Source organism: Mauremys reevesii, linkage group 24 (assembly GCF_016161935.1).
Source record: "Mauremys reevesii isolate NIE-2019 linkage group 24, ASM1616193v1, whole genome shotgun sequence".
In the NCBI taxonomy this organism is placed as follows: Eukaryota; Metazoa; Chordata; order Testudines; family Geoemydidae; genus Mauremys; species Mauremys reevesii.
The window spans coordinates 3032664-3048116 of record NC_052646.1 but is presented as its reverse complement, the minus strand read 5'-3'; the positions used below and the strand labels follow the sequence as shown (position 1 = coordinate 3048116).

Genomic DNA, 15453 nt, shown 5'->3' with positions numbered 1-15453 from the left:
GCTGAGAGGGGCGGCAGGCGGGTCTGAAACGGACACGGCTCCTTCTACCTTCGATGGTTCTGTCTATTTCATCGCAGAGCCTGTCACGCTAGGAGTTGTGTTAGGTACAAGAAATAAAAATGGAAGGGCAGCAGGGAGCTCCCTAACAATATCCGAGCTCACAGTCCTCCACTGCGATACCCACATCTGCCATCTCGTTGGCAGCCCCCCTCCATTATGTAACCTTCCTTCCCTCCCTATGATGGGATCATGCAAATGGAAGCAGACGACTATAAGCCAAACGAGGTGTGTTTATTGAGGGGAAACTGAGGTACATGACTGGAATGGGAAGATGCACAAGCATTAACTGGAACTCATTTGCTTTACAGGGACAGGAACTCAGTGACTGTGTGGCCTGAAGCCAAGGCGCAGATGAGTGGAGTGGAAGGTGAGTATAACAGACAATATCCCCCTTCTCAGGGGTGCTCAGGTCAAACAGCCCCTCACTGAGGTAACTGCCGGCCTAGGATGGATTCTCCGGCGCCAAAACCCTCAGGGGAGCCCTGTAGAACCCCCGGGTCAGTCCGGTCCAAACTGGTCCTTGTTCACCACTGACCGTTAAAAAGGGCGGGAAACACTCCAACTGCCCTTCTAGTCACATGACCCAATCCTCCATGTTGGGTCACGTAGTGAGGCGGCTGCCCCACTCCTGGAGAAGGGGTTAAAACCGGCCAAGCTGGGCTGATTGGGGAAGCTGTGGCCAGCTCATTAGGGCCCAGCTGGCCCTGATAAGAGGGCTGGGGGCCAGGAGCAGGAGCTTTGCTCTAGCCCTGCAGGGAGAAGGACAAGCTGCCTGAGAGGAGGGGACCTGAACTGGGCACTGCTGAGAAACAGGGCAAGGAAGCTGGGGAGCTCCAGAATGGTAAACCCCCAGGCTGCAGGCCTTGGTGAGGGCCTACAGAGGTACTCGGGCTGCAGAGATGCAGCCTGGGAATAGGCAAAGGCAGCAGATCCTACCCCCTTGCCAGTGATGCGTGGCCATTGCAGACTGCAGTCTGCCCCAGGGAGCGGGGGCTAGATGATGACTGGCAGTAGCCATTGAGGCGAGGTGGGTGTAGAGGGTAGGGGGTGCCCCTGGGACTGGAGACCCAGAGTGTGGGGGTGCTGCGGGGTAGAACCCTGAGGTAAAGGGTACCGGGGTCGGGGAGCGACACAGGGCCAGCGGCAGGCGAGACCCCCGCCGGCAGAGGGTGCCCCGAAGGCTGGAAAGAGCTAATGCCCAAGACGACCAGCAGGAGGCGCCGCGCCGGTGAGTCTTCACTTTGCTACAGGTCACAAAATGGATTTCGTACAAGTACCATAAATCTTAATGATCTACACAATACAAACACATGTTAGGAATTTGCCCCTAACAGTTGAGGGTTGGAGTCTCCAGACACTGTTATCTCCAGCGTTCAAGGGCCTGAGATCGGGCCCTCAGTGCACCCACATTCACAGCAAGGTCCCTTCCCGCTGGCAGCGAGGTGCCAGGGGGCTCAGTGCCAATGAGACGCTGGCCTGAGTCACTGGGAGCCGAGTGCCAGGCCGTTCCCCAGCCAAAGGCCTGGTAACAGGGATCCAATGACTCCCAGCATGGCCGCAGCACGGGGCGTGATGCCAGGGCAGCGGCTCAGGCTGGGAGGGAAATCCAGGGCGGGTTCCAGCAGGAGGCGCTGAGCATGGGGGGTATGAGGCTGACCGAGCCTGGGCCCATCTGGGCAGCCCCTGGCTTCCCCTTGCAGGTCTCCCGCTCGCTGACCAGTCCCAGCCCCGCTCCACTGATGCGATCGGCACGAGTTGCAAGGGCCGCAGGTCTGAAGCTGCAGGGGCCATTGGCAGCTGGTGCCAACCCAGCAAATCAGCCCAGCTCAGAGCAGCCCCCGGGCTGGCCTGGTGCAGCATGCCCACATCCACCCCAGCTCGACTGTAGCAAAGTGCCCTGGAATCCTTAGACAGGACCAACAGCACGAAATAGCAGAACCTCACCCTCTCCTCACGAAACAGAAATCCGTGATGAGAACACGACAGCTTTAGCAATTGCAAAAAATGCAGCAGTGAAACTACGGACCTGTGCCAGCGTCACCATAAACCCCCGAGCCTGGTGACAGCTGCTGCCTGAGACCTTTCTTCACAGGCTGTACCCAGAGCTAGGGAGCAACATTCACTTCCTTGGGGGAGTCGTACCCCGCAGAGGGTGCTCAGCTCTGTTCTCTGTCTTGTCCCCCGCCCCCACCATCAACACGGAGTGCCCCTGCAGCCAGTCAGTATCTAGAGAGCCCATGTAGGCTGGTGCCAAAGATCACCGCCCTAGCATTTGCTCTCCAAAGGTTAATGCAGCCATCACCCTGAAAAGCTTGTCTACATGGCAAGTTATTCTGCAATAGCTGTTCCTGATTAACTCCATGTACGGCTGCTCTTATTCCAGAATAAGTGTTTTATTCCGGATTGTCTTCATCCATTTAGGAAGTGCATTAAACTAAAGTGCTTTAAATTCACACCTGATCTTATTCCAGATGAACTTTCACGTGTAGACAATCCTAAAAAAGACTGAAATCCTCAACGCTCACCAAACGCAGAGACACAGAACTTTGTAACGTCATCATGGCCTGATCCACTGTCAACGTAGAGGAAATAGAAGCTGCTGAATGACTCCTTAAAAGGACTAATCAGCAGTGAGAGATCCTCTGGGTGAAAGCGACTCTGCTGGTGAAGCGAGAGTTTGTAAGTTCACCCCCCCCTTCCCTCCTCGTGAAGGTTAAAAGCCAAAGTTCCTCTGCTGAGTCCAGTGAGAACTTCCCCCTGACTTCTCCAGGCATCTTTGGCCTCTTAGCTAGTGGTAACAGGACTGAGCCCTCTGCAATTGCAGCCACTTCCATTACTTTGCAGCCTGGTGGTCCACAAATACTAGGAGCCAGGTGGTGGGTGAAGGGTTAACGGATTGCAGAGCTTGTGGGGGAAGTGTGGGATAAAATGGGAACACGTCAATAGCCTGGAATTTAGAACCAGGGAGAGGGGTTTGGTAGGTCTGGAGAAGGAGGTCTCCGTTTATCAGTGGAACAGGTCGTATGAACGTCCCCCAAACCTGACTTTGACCCGCTGACTTCAATGTGTAAGGTGAGGCATTTGGTTAGGGGGCTTGCTGGACTGGGGCCAGAGGGCTCATCGCCTTTACAGGATGGAGCCCTTAGCCTCCCCCAGATCTACTGACCCCGATCTCCTGAAGTGCAAGGGAGGCTAAGTGCATGTGTAACATACATGGAGCTCTTACAGAGCCCCCATCCCTGATTTAGTGCATGCCTGCTGTTGCCTTGACCTGTAAGCAGAGGTGAAAGGAAGCCAGTACGGCATACCGGTAAGAAAGTGGCTGCCGGTACACAGCCAACTGTACTGGCAGGGCCACTTATTGGGGATGGGGGAGGAAGAAGGGGCAGCCCAGAGCTGCCCCCCACCCCCGCACTTGCCCAGGACCTGCTACCGGTAAGTCCGTTAAGTTACTTTCGCCCCTGCCTGTAAGTGACAGGCCTGGACACAGGAGGGAGCGTTAAGTAAGTGCTGAATGTCAGCAGGGGAATGGGTCTAATTTATAGCCCCTTCAGACACAGGGCCCTGCATCCTGCATGGTTTGGCCTGTGAGAGGCAGAGAGACGCTGACCATCAGGCAATGCTGCGGTGGGGAAAATCCCACCCATGTGGCTTTATAACTTACTTCCTCCAGTCTATTTTCCTCTGTGGTCCAGCCCAGGGTGAGCAGGTGCGATCGCCACAAGAAGTGTGAAACTGCACGGGGAAACAATCGCTCCCTTTTTAAAAATGAGACTATTAGCTGTATAAAAGTTAGGGGAGGGGTTGAGGGTACTTGACTAGGCTAAGACAGGCAATGGGGGCTGATCAGGGACTAGGAGGACTGCTCCTGCCCTACTGAAGTGAATGGGAATTCTGTCATTGACATCAGGGATCCGGGACCCAGTCCTGCAAAAACTGCTGCACGGGCTTAATTGTGAGGCGTCCCTCTGCAGTGCACTGAGCTACGTGCAGAGGCCGGTGCAGACTGAAATCAGTGAGCTAGGCCACCCTGCACCAGCTAAAACCATCCTCCCTGCCATGCATAAAGTGAAGTGTGTGCATAAGTCCAGGGCCGGTGCAACCCATTAGGTGACCTAGGCGGTTGCCTAGGGCGCTGACATTTGTGGGGTGGGGGGCGGCAACCACGGTGGCCGAACATCCGGTCGTCGTCGGTATTTCAGGGGCGGGACCTTCCGCCGCCTCTGTCGGGGGTGCTATTTTAGGGGCGGGACCTTCCGCTGCCAAAAAGGCTGCCCTGCATAAGTCTTTTCAGGATCGGGGCCTCTGGAGGGGACTGAAACGATGGTGCCGCTGGAAGTGAAAGGCCCCACTCTGCCCTACAGGCTCTTGTTCCAAAACATTCCTCATCAGGGGCAACAGAATGAATTCTGGTCGGGGTTTGGTAGGTGGTAGCATGGGCCAGCCAAATGGGACTTAGGACGCCTGGGTTCTGTTCCTGGCTCTGCCATGGACCTGCTGAGTGTGTTTGATCAAGTCACTGCCCAATTCTGTGCCTCAGTTTCCACATCTGTAAAACAGGAAAATGCTACTTACCTTGGGCCCTGAGCCTTTGGAAACGGGGTCTATAATAGCCTGACTTTGTCAGCCTTCAAACCACGCTAGATGGGTGATTGCTAGCAGTGGTGGAGATTCTGGGCAGGTAAATTAATTTTGTGTTATTACCGATGCTGTCGCTGGGCTATTTCATTTGATCTTGGGTCTGTTTATAAATTATATGTGTATTTTAAAATAGTTATGGGAGCCCAGAGTATCGCACTCTTCTAATACAGGGAAGTAAAAACCAAAATAAATAAAAGGAGCTTTCTTTGTAAAGTATTTTGCGGTTTGCAACTGAAAAACCCAGTTAGGACGAGAAGCAATTTCTTCCCCAACTCTTCGCAAGTCACATCTACTCTCCTACTGGAACTAGTTCTTCCCCATTGCTGCTCCTGGAACTTTTTTTAGTCACTTCTCTTGCAAACTCTGCCTGGATTGGAAGCGGCGAGCAGCAAGGTGCTTGCAAATAGCACGGCTCGGCTTGGTTGCTAGCGTGTGCTGGGGGCTTTTAAAGGAAGCTGGGAGGATATGGCGCGTAGGCTTTTGTGAGCAGAGAGGTCAATGTTCTGTTGTGAAAATGACAGGGCTCACGGCGGAGAAACCACACGGAGCAGAGGAAGTTGTTGACTGACCGTCTCGAAGGAGTCTCTTTTCGCTGTCAGAAATTCGCCTCCACTATCATCTCGGGCTGTCAAGAGCAGGGAGGGCGACATGAAATATTCCAGCTTTTAACAGCGACCGGTGCAGCTGATTCTCTCTTCTGGAACCAGATCATGAGGATCTCCTTGTGCCTGCTGCTTTTCTCTGTGGTCCATGGTGGAGGTATGCGGTGTTAATTTTTACATCAGGTTCGAGGGAACCCCGTTACCTCACCAGTCATGTCACCAAGTCTGTGCAACAGACAGAATGGGGGGGCTACATGGCTCGAGAGCTCAGTTGTAGGCTGCAGAACGCTTCACCTTGAGGGTGCCAGCTCAACTCCACCCCAGCTTGGTGGCCATGCAACAAGCTTGGGGGGGTCTCAGTCCCGAACGGACGAGCCTCCTAAGCACAAAACAGCCACTGAAGCTGGGTCTGGTTATCTCCCCTTGTTGGCACCTCAGCAGCACAGTCCAGGGCCAAAGGCACGGTCCCCTCCCTCAGCCCCAGAGCAGGAGAGGGGGAAATGGATGGGAAGGGTGTGATCTTTTAGCTTGATGGTGGGGCAGTGCAAAGGGAACGGGAGTGCAGGCAAAAAACTGGCCCTTTGCATCTTAATTTTCTTTATAGCGCTGCAATGAGCCATGGGAATAATTCAGAGCAGCACCTGGGCAAAGGGCAAATTGTGGGAGTCGACTTTAACCCCATTCTAGGGGTTGATAGAGGAGAATCTAGTATACATCTATAACAATTCCAGGAGCCTGTCCTCGGGTGGGGTAAAGCAGCATAGCTGTATTTACTTCAGTGGAACAATGCCGATTTACACGTGGGGAGAATCCAGCCTCTTGGTTTAGCTAATCTCTGCCGTGGGTTTGAAATGCACCATTTGCAAACACGTATAAAAAACAAAAGCTGCCTGAATGTTTGCAGACAGCAGCTAATCAGAAGGTGAACCCAGGCTCATTCGAAACTGCGAGTTGAGTTTGGCGAGTTGTTTGCACTCGGGTTTTCACACCGTTGAAACAGCTCTGCAGTGGAATAACCGACCTGAATTGCACAGACACAACAACTTTCTTAAAGTCTGGGGCTAAAGTCACTGGCCTAAATCTTCCCAAGTGATGAGTGATTGGGATGTTTCAATTTCTAGAGGCCTTCAAGGGATCTGTCCTAAGCAAGCATCCCCTGAAACCCAGCTCCCTTTGAGGGGTCTCAAGTCGGGCACCCACGAACGGAGACGCCAGGGATAGCCCCTCTCTCTTAAAATTCAGGCTGATTCGTGTCGTGCTGTCAGCTCACCTGGGGCTCTGCACACCTTTTTGTGTCATGGCCACTGAAGGGAACGTTTTCAAAAGCACCTAAATCCCACTGGCTTTCAATAAGGCTTAAGGACCAGATTTTCAAAGGTGTTTTAGGTGCCTAAAGATGCAGAGAGGTGCCTAGAAGAATTTTCAAAATCACCCTGGCACCTAACTCACATAGGCACTTAGGTGCTTTTGAAAATCCCACTAGGGCACCTCAGCACCTATGGGAGTTAGATGCCTGGGGGGATTTTCAAAGTCACTGTGGTACCTAGCTGCATCTTTAGGCTTCTAAATATTTTGGAGAGCTGGCCCTAAGTGCCTAAGTCACTTTTGAAAATGGGACCAGGTTCCTAACTCACTTGAGTGCTTTGGAAAAAGTTACCCTGAGTCTATTTGTGTTGCAACATTTTTGGAAAACGCTGCCTTGTGTTCTAGTTCCCCCTTGAAACGAGGCTGGCTGTAGGCTCCCAGGGCACTCTCTACCCATCTGGGGCAATGCTGATTTACTTCAATAGCAGGATGCGGCCGGTGCTTTATACTTGGGGGTGATTTGGGTGGGTGGGCTGTTAAAAGATAGGCTGCAGGCACTACTCTGAAGACTGCGTGGTGTAGCAGGCTGGTATGGGAACGCAGAACCTGTCCCTGGTTCAGATCCAGTGCAGGTCTGTAATGACGGACAGGTAATGTCAGCTGGAAGCTGTTTAGTGGGGTGCACTGCAGGAAATACTCTCAGCCCACTTCTCAGAGTCCACATCACGGTGTTGTGCCCCAGTCCTAGTGGAGAGACCAAAGAGAGCCTGAAAACTCCACCATCCCTCTCACTCCTTTAGGGCAGGTCTGTGGGGGAGCATGGGGCGAGCTTGCCTTACCTCTGCTGAATCCGGTCTGGGGGAGCCTGTTCGATAGTCCTTCCCTTGGATCAGGGCCTGGATTTGGCAAATGATTCGAGTGAACAGATGCGGTTTAAACAACACCCTGTCAGCCAGTTCCAGCTCCTAGTGACACCCGTGTGAATGGTGGAGTCACAGCAGAATTCAGCCCAGTGTCCCTGCAACGTGTGCCTGTTACTATGCCTTGTTCTGCACCAGGGTGTGCGCTTGGGGCTGTGCAGAGAAACCGAAATGCCTTGCGCTCTCGGAGCCAAAGAGTTTAGCTACTAAAGTGGGGAACCTCGGCTGGGGCCAACTGAAATTGCCTGAGGGATTTCCACGGAGCTCTGTCAACTGACACCCGCTGAGGATCTGGCCCTTAAAATATTAGACCCGGCACAAGGGAGAACAAGAAGATAATAGAGGAAGGGGAGCAAAGATAAGATCTTGTGGCTACAATGGTTAGTTGTGGCCAGTACGACGGTAGCGACTGTACATACTGTATGTACTGTACGTATACAGGGCACGGGGCTCAGTTCTCCTCTCACTTTTTGCACTAGTCTGACTTCACAGGACTTGCTCCCCATTCACACTGGTGTCAATGAGAAGCGAATCAGGCTGGATGTGATCCTCAGCATTTGTAAATCCATTGGAGCCAGCAGTGCTATGCCAATTTACACCAGCTGAGGATCTGACCCGCTGTCTTTAATCTGGTGTGTATGGGGGGTGGGGAAATACATCTATAAAAGAACTGTTCAGTCCCAGAAACAGGACATGTTTCTAAAAAGCCATGACTGGAAAGGGTTAACTAAGCCTGGCAAGCAGCCCTTCCTCAGTTGATGAGCCTTTATGGAAGGAATCAGGATTTGGTAAAAGATTAGAACAGAACCTTACTTGAAAACTGAATTCCCATTGGCCTGGCTGTTCACACCATCACACAAGTTGTAATTAAACAGCAATGGGTTGGGTTAGGGTGGCCCCATGGGTAGGGCCCTACCAAATTCACAGTCAATTTTGGTCAATTTCACAGTTGTAAGATTTTAAAAAATCATAAATTTCATGATTTCAGATATTTAAATCTGAAATTTCATGGTGTTGTAGGGGTCCTGACTCAAAAAGGTTTTTTTTGCGGGGGGTCACAGGGTTATTGTAGGGATGGTTGTGGTACTGCTACCCTTACTTCTGCGCTGCTGCTGGCGGCAGCGCTGCCTTCAGAGCTTGGCGGCCAGAAAGCTGCAGCTGCTGGCCAGGAGCCCAGCTCTGAAGGCAGAGCTGCCACCAGCTGCAGCAGCGCAGAAGTAGGGACGGCATAGTAAGGTATTGTCACCCTTGCTTCTGTGCTGCTGCCTGCAGAGCTGGGGCCTTGGTCAGCAGCCGTCACTCTCTGGAGGCAGCGCAGAAGTAAGGGTGGCAATACTGCGCCCCCCCCTAAAATAATCTTGTGACCCCCCACAACTCCCTTTCGGGTCAGGACCCCCAATTTGAGAAACGCTGGTCACCCCTGTGAGATTTGGGCAGAAGATAAATATTCAACCTGGAGAAATGCAGCTAATGTATCTTGGGTGTAAACAAGAATCCCAACCAACTAAATGTACTTAGTACTGAATAGAATTGTGGACCATACATGAAGGTTTCTTAAAGTGGCAGCAAAGGGGGTCTCAGACTGTAGTGTCTAACAACTGGGAATATCCCTTTAAATCCAGGGGTACAGTGGAGTTGAAGAAATTAATCTTTCCCCTCCCTCCTTTCTCAGTCATTGTGGATAGCAGCCATTTCCCCCCATCAATCAGGCCTGTAACCGAAGCACAGTGTTTTTCCCAGGAATTTAATTGGGGGGGGGGGTTGAATCTATGGGGGGGGGGTCAGGGCCGATGAGGGATGAGACTGTGAGGGTGAAAGGGGCTGTATGGCACCATAGTAAAAACTGAAAAATGTCTCATGACCATTTTATTAGATTTAACTCGTGTTTTAAAATCATCACACAAATTAAAGTTGGCTACTCAAGCCTTCTATGAAGCACGACATCTACATCCTTCTTGGTGTCTTGTTATAATTTTGCACAACTCCGTTAATGAACTTCTTGAATGCAACACGTTCATCTTTGGTGGCTTCTCGTCTGTCCAGTATTTCCATTCCTTCAATTGATATGCTCATTAGTTCACATAATCAGGCAGAAGGCGACTTCTTTCAGAACACAAAATTCTATTCAATGATGAAAAAGAACGCTCAACTGTAGCTGTTGTGACTGGGAGTAGCAAGAGATGAATTCTTACTTTTTTCATCCCAGGAAACAGCACAAAGATCGGTTCGAGTCACTAGTGATGATAAAAAAGAAGTTGCAGTCAAATCTTCATTCATTCGTTGTATGATGTTCCACTCTGTGTTCAAATTCTCTATTCTGTCCTGAGCACATGGCAGCCCCGTTGCTGGTAGTGCCTCACTCTACTCAGCTGTCGGTGTTTTATAAGACAGGGATCTGTAAAAGCTACATAGAAGTTGAGTAGAATCTAGAAGCTGATGTTGTAGATTTTTAAGAATCAAGTTTGGGTACTTTTTCAATTGTTTTAACAAACACTTCTTGTCCTCTTCATTTAAGGATTCAATATAAATGCCTTCATTAGTCATCTTCTGGACTGAAGTCTTTGCTTCTTCCAGTACTTTTTCAATGGATCTGTCTGATTGATCCAAATGTAGCTTCTATTGCTGGACAAAGATGTACGACTGTTGTAGCAGATGCCTGGATGGCATTGTTTAATGACCCAAGTGGTTTCAATGGTAGACTTACAAGCAGGGTCGGCTCTACCGTTTTTACCATTTTGCCGCCCCAAGCAAAAAAAATAAAAAAGTCCCCCCCCACCCCCAAAAACCTCTCGGACTGTGCCACCCCAAGAATGGATGGAATGCCGCCCCTTAGCATGTGCTGCCCCAGGCAGGTGCTTCCTCCGCTGGTGCCTGGAGCCGGCCCTGCTTACAAGAGAGAGAATGGCAGTAGCCTTCTCTGAACATAGTAGCAAAAGTAATCCACCAGCCTCACTGCTTTCGCCCGCCCAGTTTCCCAGAAACCCAATAGATACTTAGAGCCATCCCATCTTGGTAGATACTTTCCAAAGCCAGAAATAACGGCTGGCGTAATTTTAAGACAATGGCCAAGGATCGCTCATGAGAAAGCCAGAGAGTTTTCCCAGGTTGGACTAATTTGAACTTCAGACCCAGTGTATCTTCTATATTTTCCAAGATATTCAGTCTTTTTGGTCTTTTGAAGAGTCTGCAGCTCGTACTAGCGCGAGTTGGAGTAGATGGCCTCTGCAGTGGGTATAGGCGAGATTAGGCTTACATTTTTCTGAGCAAAACTTGTACTCCACCATGTCTTCCAGAGAAGTTTGTAGCTCCATCAAATGCACATGCAGCCATTTGTTCGGGGTCCAATTGACAAGCATTTAACTCTTCTAAAATGTGGGTTGTCACAGATGCAGCTGATGGCCTACCACTGATATCAAGATAACATACACAATGACTTCATACTTGATGCCCATTTGCATCGGTGCATTCATCAGCCATGTATGCAAATTTTCTGAGTTTGGTTCTTCAGTTTTTCAACTGTTGGGTCTTTCACTGTTGAACCACATGCTTCTACCGAGTCAGCTGAGTTTCTTGCAGAGAGATAGTGAGCATTTGCTGGTCTTGTTCGGAACCAGTGTTCAACTTCAGGATGAACAAATGACAATGCACATACTACAAACTGGAGGTCAATGTTATCTCTTGCTTAAATGGAAAGTATGATGCCACAGCCATGCTTGTTCACATGAACTGTACTGTGTCTCCAGCGTTCTTAACAGCCTCATTAACACTCACCTGTGTTGTCCTTGGTCAGTGGAGATTCAGAGTTCAGAGGGGCTTTCACATGAGTTCACCTCCCAGGTTGGGGGCAAGAAGGCACCTTGCTCTTTCCTCCAGCTGCTCACTGTTCGCTCTGGCCACGGCTGTTCGTTGTGTCACCGTTCGCTCCATCGCTCTGTTCCAATGGTTCTGCGCCGTCACCTTCTGCTGCCACCTGCCACTGTGACCTCTGTGAGTTGGTCTCTTGAAGTTCCACCAGCTCTGTGATTTTAGCTGAGCTCTCAGGGCTTGGCTACACTTACAAATTTGCAGCGCTGCAGCAGGGTGTGAAAACACACCCTCTGCAGCAAGCGCCGGCGCAAATAAGCCCCAGTGTAATCAAAGCCCCAGCCCCGGCCGCGCCCAGCAGCGCCCGCTTCCGCCGTTCCCAGGAGGGAGACAGGAGACAGCGGAGAGAGCCTCTCTCCCTCTCCCAGCGCTGGCGCTGACTTGGCGCTGGCCAAGCGCTGCGCAGCAGCCGCGGCGCTGCGGCGGCAGCGCCCTCAGTGGAGGAACCTCGCTGCTAGTGCAGACTAGGCTGTCTCTTCCACAGAAACACTGTCCCACAGCAGGTCTAAGCACTTAGACCTGTTATCAGTGATTTCAGTGTAGTGGTCACTTAACAAAACAATAGATTTACTATGGAGCCTAATCAGCTCTGTCTTTAAACAGTGGCCAGGGCCAGGTCAAATACTACTTGTGACTCAGGCAGACCATCAAGCAAAACACCTGTCCCCACCCTCTCTCTTCATGGCCTCAATCAGCACAGAGGGGTGGCCGTGTTAGTCTGGTTCTGTAGAAGCAACAAAGAATCCTGTGGCACCTTATAGACTAACAGACGTTTTGCAGCGTGAGCTTTCGTGGGTGAATACCCACTTCTTCGGATGCAAGCAGTGGAAATTTCCAGGGGCAGGTGTATATATAAGCAAGCAAGAAGCAAGCTAGAGATAATGAGATTAGATCAATCAGGGAGGATGAGGCCCTGTTCCAGCAGCTGAGGTGTGAAAACCAAGGGAGGAGAAACTTGCTTGCCAATTACAGAACCAGTTTCTCCTCCCTTGGTTTTCACACCTCAGCTGCTGGTCCCTGATTGATCTAACCTCGTTATCTCTAGCTTGCTTCTTGCTTTCTTATATATACACCTGCCCCTGGAAATTTCCACTGCTTGCATCCGAAGAAGTGGGTATTCACCCACGAAAGCTCATGCTGCAAAACGTCTGTTAGTCTATAAGGTGCCACAGGATTCTTTGTTGCTTCAATCAGCACAGGCTAAGTACAGTTCTACTGCCCTTTACTCATGAAATAAAAATAACAACATTTCATTAACGCCTGCATTCAAGTGGTTTGTAACCCAACCCCAGGCAAAAAATATCACTTGAGCAGCACAACTCTGTTTGCTGGATACGTAGGTAGATTAGGTGTGACCTTAAATACAATCTGGCCCTGAAGCCTTAGCCCCCAGCTGATCACTAGCTGTCAGGGAGAACTCATTTAGACTTTGCTTACAAATCATCGTTTGAAATTATTAGGCTGGCCAACATCACCGAAATGAATGCACTGACATTGTCATAAAAAACAACAGCTGTATAAGGAAGCTAGTCAGTGTTCATACTTTTCAAATCTATTATACTTTTTCAGATACACGTATTTTATCATACACTTTATATGCTTTTAAAGTCTGTATTAAAGTTTCAGTTTCCATTCAAATTTCCAAACAATCACTAAATTGACAACACTGCATGTACCTAGCTCACAAAACTGGAGGGCGGGGGGGGGGGGTTGTAGGGGAAATTCAGGAGGGGTGTGTGTGTAGGGAAATCTCTGCCTAAGCATCATCTTTGACTCTGCAAAATCACATCTGCAGATCATCACATCCAGCCTGGGTCTGAATCTCGCTGATTCTTCCTATAGATAGGGCTCTACCAAATTCACGGTCCATTTGGTTAATTTCATGGTCACAGGATTTTAAAAAAACGTAAAATTCATGATTTCAGATATTTAAATCTGAAATTTCATGGTGTTGTAACTGTAGGGATCCTGACCCAAAATGGGGTTGTGGGAGGGTTGACAGGTTATTGTAGGGAGGTCGCAGAACTGCCACCCTTGCTTCTGCACTGCTGCTGGTGGTCGTGCTGCCTTCAGAGCTTGCCGGCTGGAAAGCGGCAGCTGTGGTGAATTTGGTAGGGCCCACCTATAGAATAACACCGAGCCTTTCCTCCCCATCAATACAGCTACAGCTCTCTGCCAAGCTCTCCTCACTCACGCTGAGCAAATAATTGATTTTTTGGTTAAGTGGCGGAAAAAATGAGGAGCTTAGTTAAACAGAAAGTAAAGGGTACAGCGCCAAAGTGAAATCTCTGCGAGCTGCATGGAAACTTTTTAAAAGACACCATAATAGAGGCTCAACTTAAATGTATCCCCCAAATTAAAAAACATAGCAAGAGAGCCAAAAAGAGCCTCCGTGGCTAAACAACAAAGTAAAAGAAGCAGTGAGAGGCAAAAAGGCGTCCTTTAAAAAGTGGAAGTTAAATCCTAGTGAGGAAAACAGAAAGGAGCATAAACACTGGCAAATGAAGTGTAAAAATACAATTAGGAAGGCCAAAAAGGAATTTGAGGAACAGTTAGCCAAAGACTCAAAAAGTAATAGCAATTTTTTTTAAAGTACATCAGAACCAGGAAGCCTGCTAAACAACCAGTGGGGCCACTGGATGATCGAGGTGCACTCAAGGACAATAAGACCATTGCAGAGAAATTGTGGTCTTCACGGCTGAGGATGTGAGGGAGATTCCCAAACCTGAGCCATTCTTGTTAGGTGACAGAGCTGAGGAACTGTCCCAGATTGAAGTGTCATTAGAGAAGGTTTTGGAACAAACTGATAAACAGCAATAAGTCACCAGGACCAGATGAACAATGTGGAGTCCGGTGGTACCTTAAAGACTAACAGATTTATTTGGGCATAAGCTTTTGTGGGTAAAAGTGTTTTTTTTCAGAGGTGGTTTTTTACCCATGAAAGCTTATGCCCAATAAATCTGTTAGTCTTTAAGGTGCCACCGGACTCCTTGTTGTTTTTGTGGATACAGGCTAACTCGGCTACCCCCCTGATACAGGACCAGATGGGATTCACCCAAGAGGTCCAAGGGAACTCAAATGGGAAATTGCAGAACTACTAACCGTAGTCTGCAACCTATCATTTAAATCAGCTTCTGTACCAGATGACTGGAGGAGAGCTAATGTGACGGCAATTTTTAAAAAGGGCTCCAGAGGTGAGCCCGGCAATTACAAACCTGTACGCCTGACTTCAGTACCGGGCAAACTGGTTGAAACTATAATAAAGAACAATATTGTCAGACATAGAGATGAACATAATTTGTTGAGAAAGAGTCAACATGGTTTTAGTAAAGGGAACTCATGCTTCACCAATCTACTAGAATTCTTTGAGGGGGGTCAACAAGCATGTGGACCAAGGGGATCCAGTGGATATAGTGTACTTAGATTTTCAGAAAGCCTTTGACAAGGTCCCTCACCAAAGGCTGTTATGCAAAGTAAGCTGCTGCTCTCATGGATCGGTAACCGGTTAAATGATAGGAAACAAAGGGTAGGAATAAATGGTCAGTTTTCAGAATGGAGAGAGGTAAATAGTGGTGTCCCCCAGGGGTCTGTTCTGGGACCAGTCTTCTTCAACATATTCGTAAATGATCTGGAAAAAGGGGTAAACAGTGAGGTGGCAAAATTTGCAGATGATACAAAATTACTAAAGATAGTTAAGAAAGACCCAGGCAGACTGCAAAGAGCTACAAAAGGATCTCACAAAACCGGCTGACTGGGCAACAAAATGGCAGATGACATTTAATGTTGATAAATGGAAAGTAATGCACATTGGAAAACGTCATCCCAACTATACATATAAAATGATGGGTTCTAAATTAGCTCTTACCACTCAAGGAAGAGATCTTGGAGTCATTGTGGACAGTTCTCTGAAAACATCCACTCAATGTGCAGAAGCAATCAAAAAAGCAAACAGAATGCTGGGAATAATTAAGAATGGGATAGATAATAGGACAGAGAATATCATGTTGCCTCCATATCAGGGATTGGCAACCTTTGGCAAGTGGCCCACTGGCAGGCTGGGA

General features: G+C 49.2%; 1 protein-coding gene across 7 annotated transcripts in view; it reads left to right on the top strand.

The window, feature by feature from the left end:
* Positions 1 to 15453, top strand: part of CD244 (CD244 molecule) — a 69941-nt gene that overhangs the window by 30233 nt on the left and 24255 nt on the right. For 2 of the 7 annotated variants that reach the window (XM_039512375.1, XM_039512380.1), the window contains 3 exons: positions 369 to 427; positions 2532 to 2739; positions 5223 to 5460. In XM_039512375.1, the coding sequence (XP_039368309.1) occupies positions 5412 to 5460 (49 nt within the window). In that variant the 5' untranslated portion in view covers positions 369 to 427; positions 2532 to 2739; positions 5223 to 5411. Of the gene's footprint in view, positions 1 to 35; positions 286 to 368; positions 1289 to 2035; positions 2740 to 5222; positions 5461 to 15453 lie in introns of those variants that run through there. The other 5 variants (XM_039512379.1, XM_039512378.1, XM_039512374.1 and 2 more) reach the window with 5 other exon arrangements.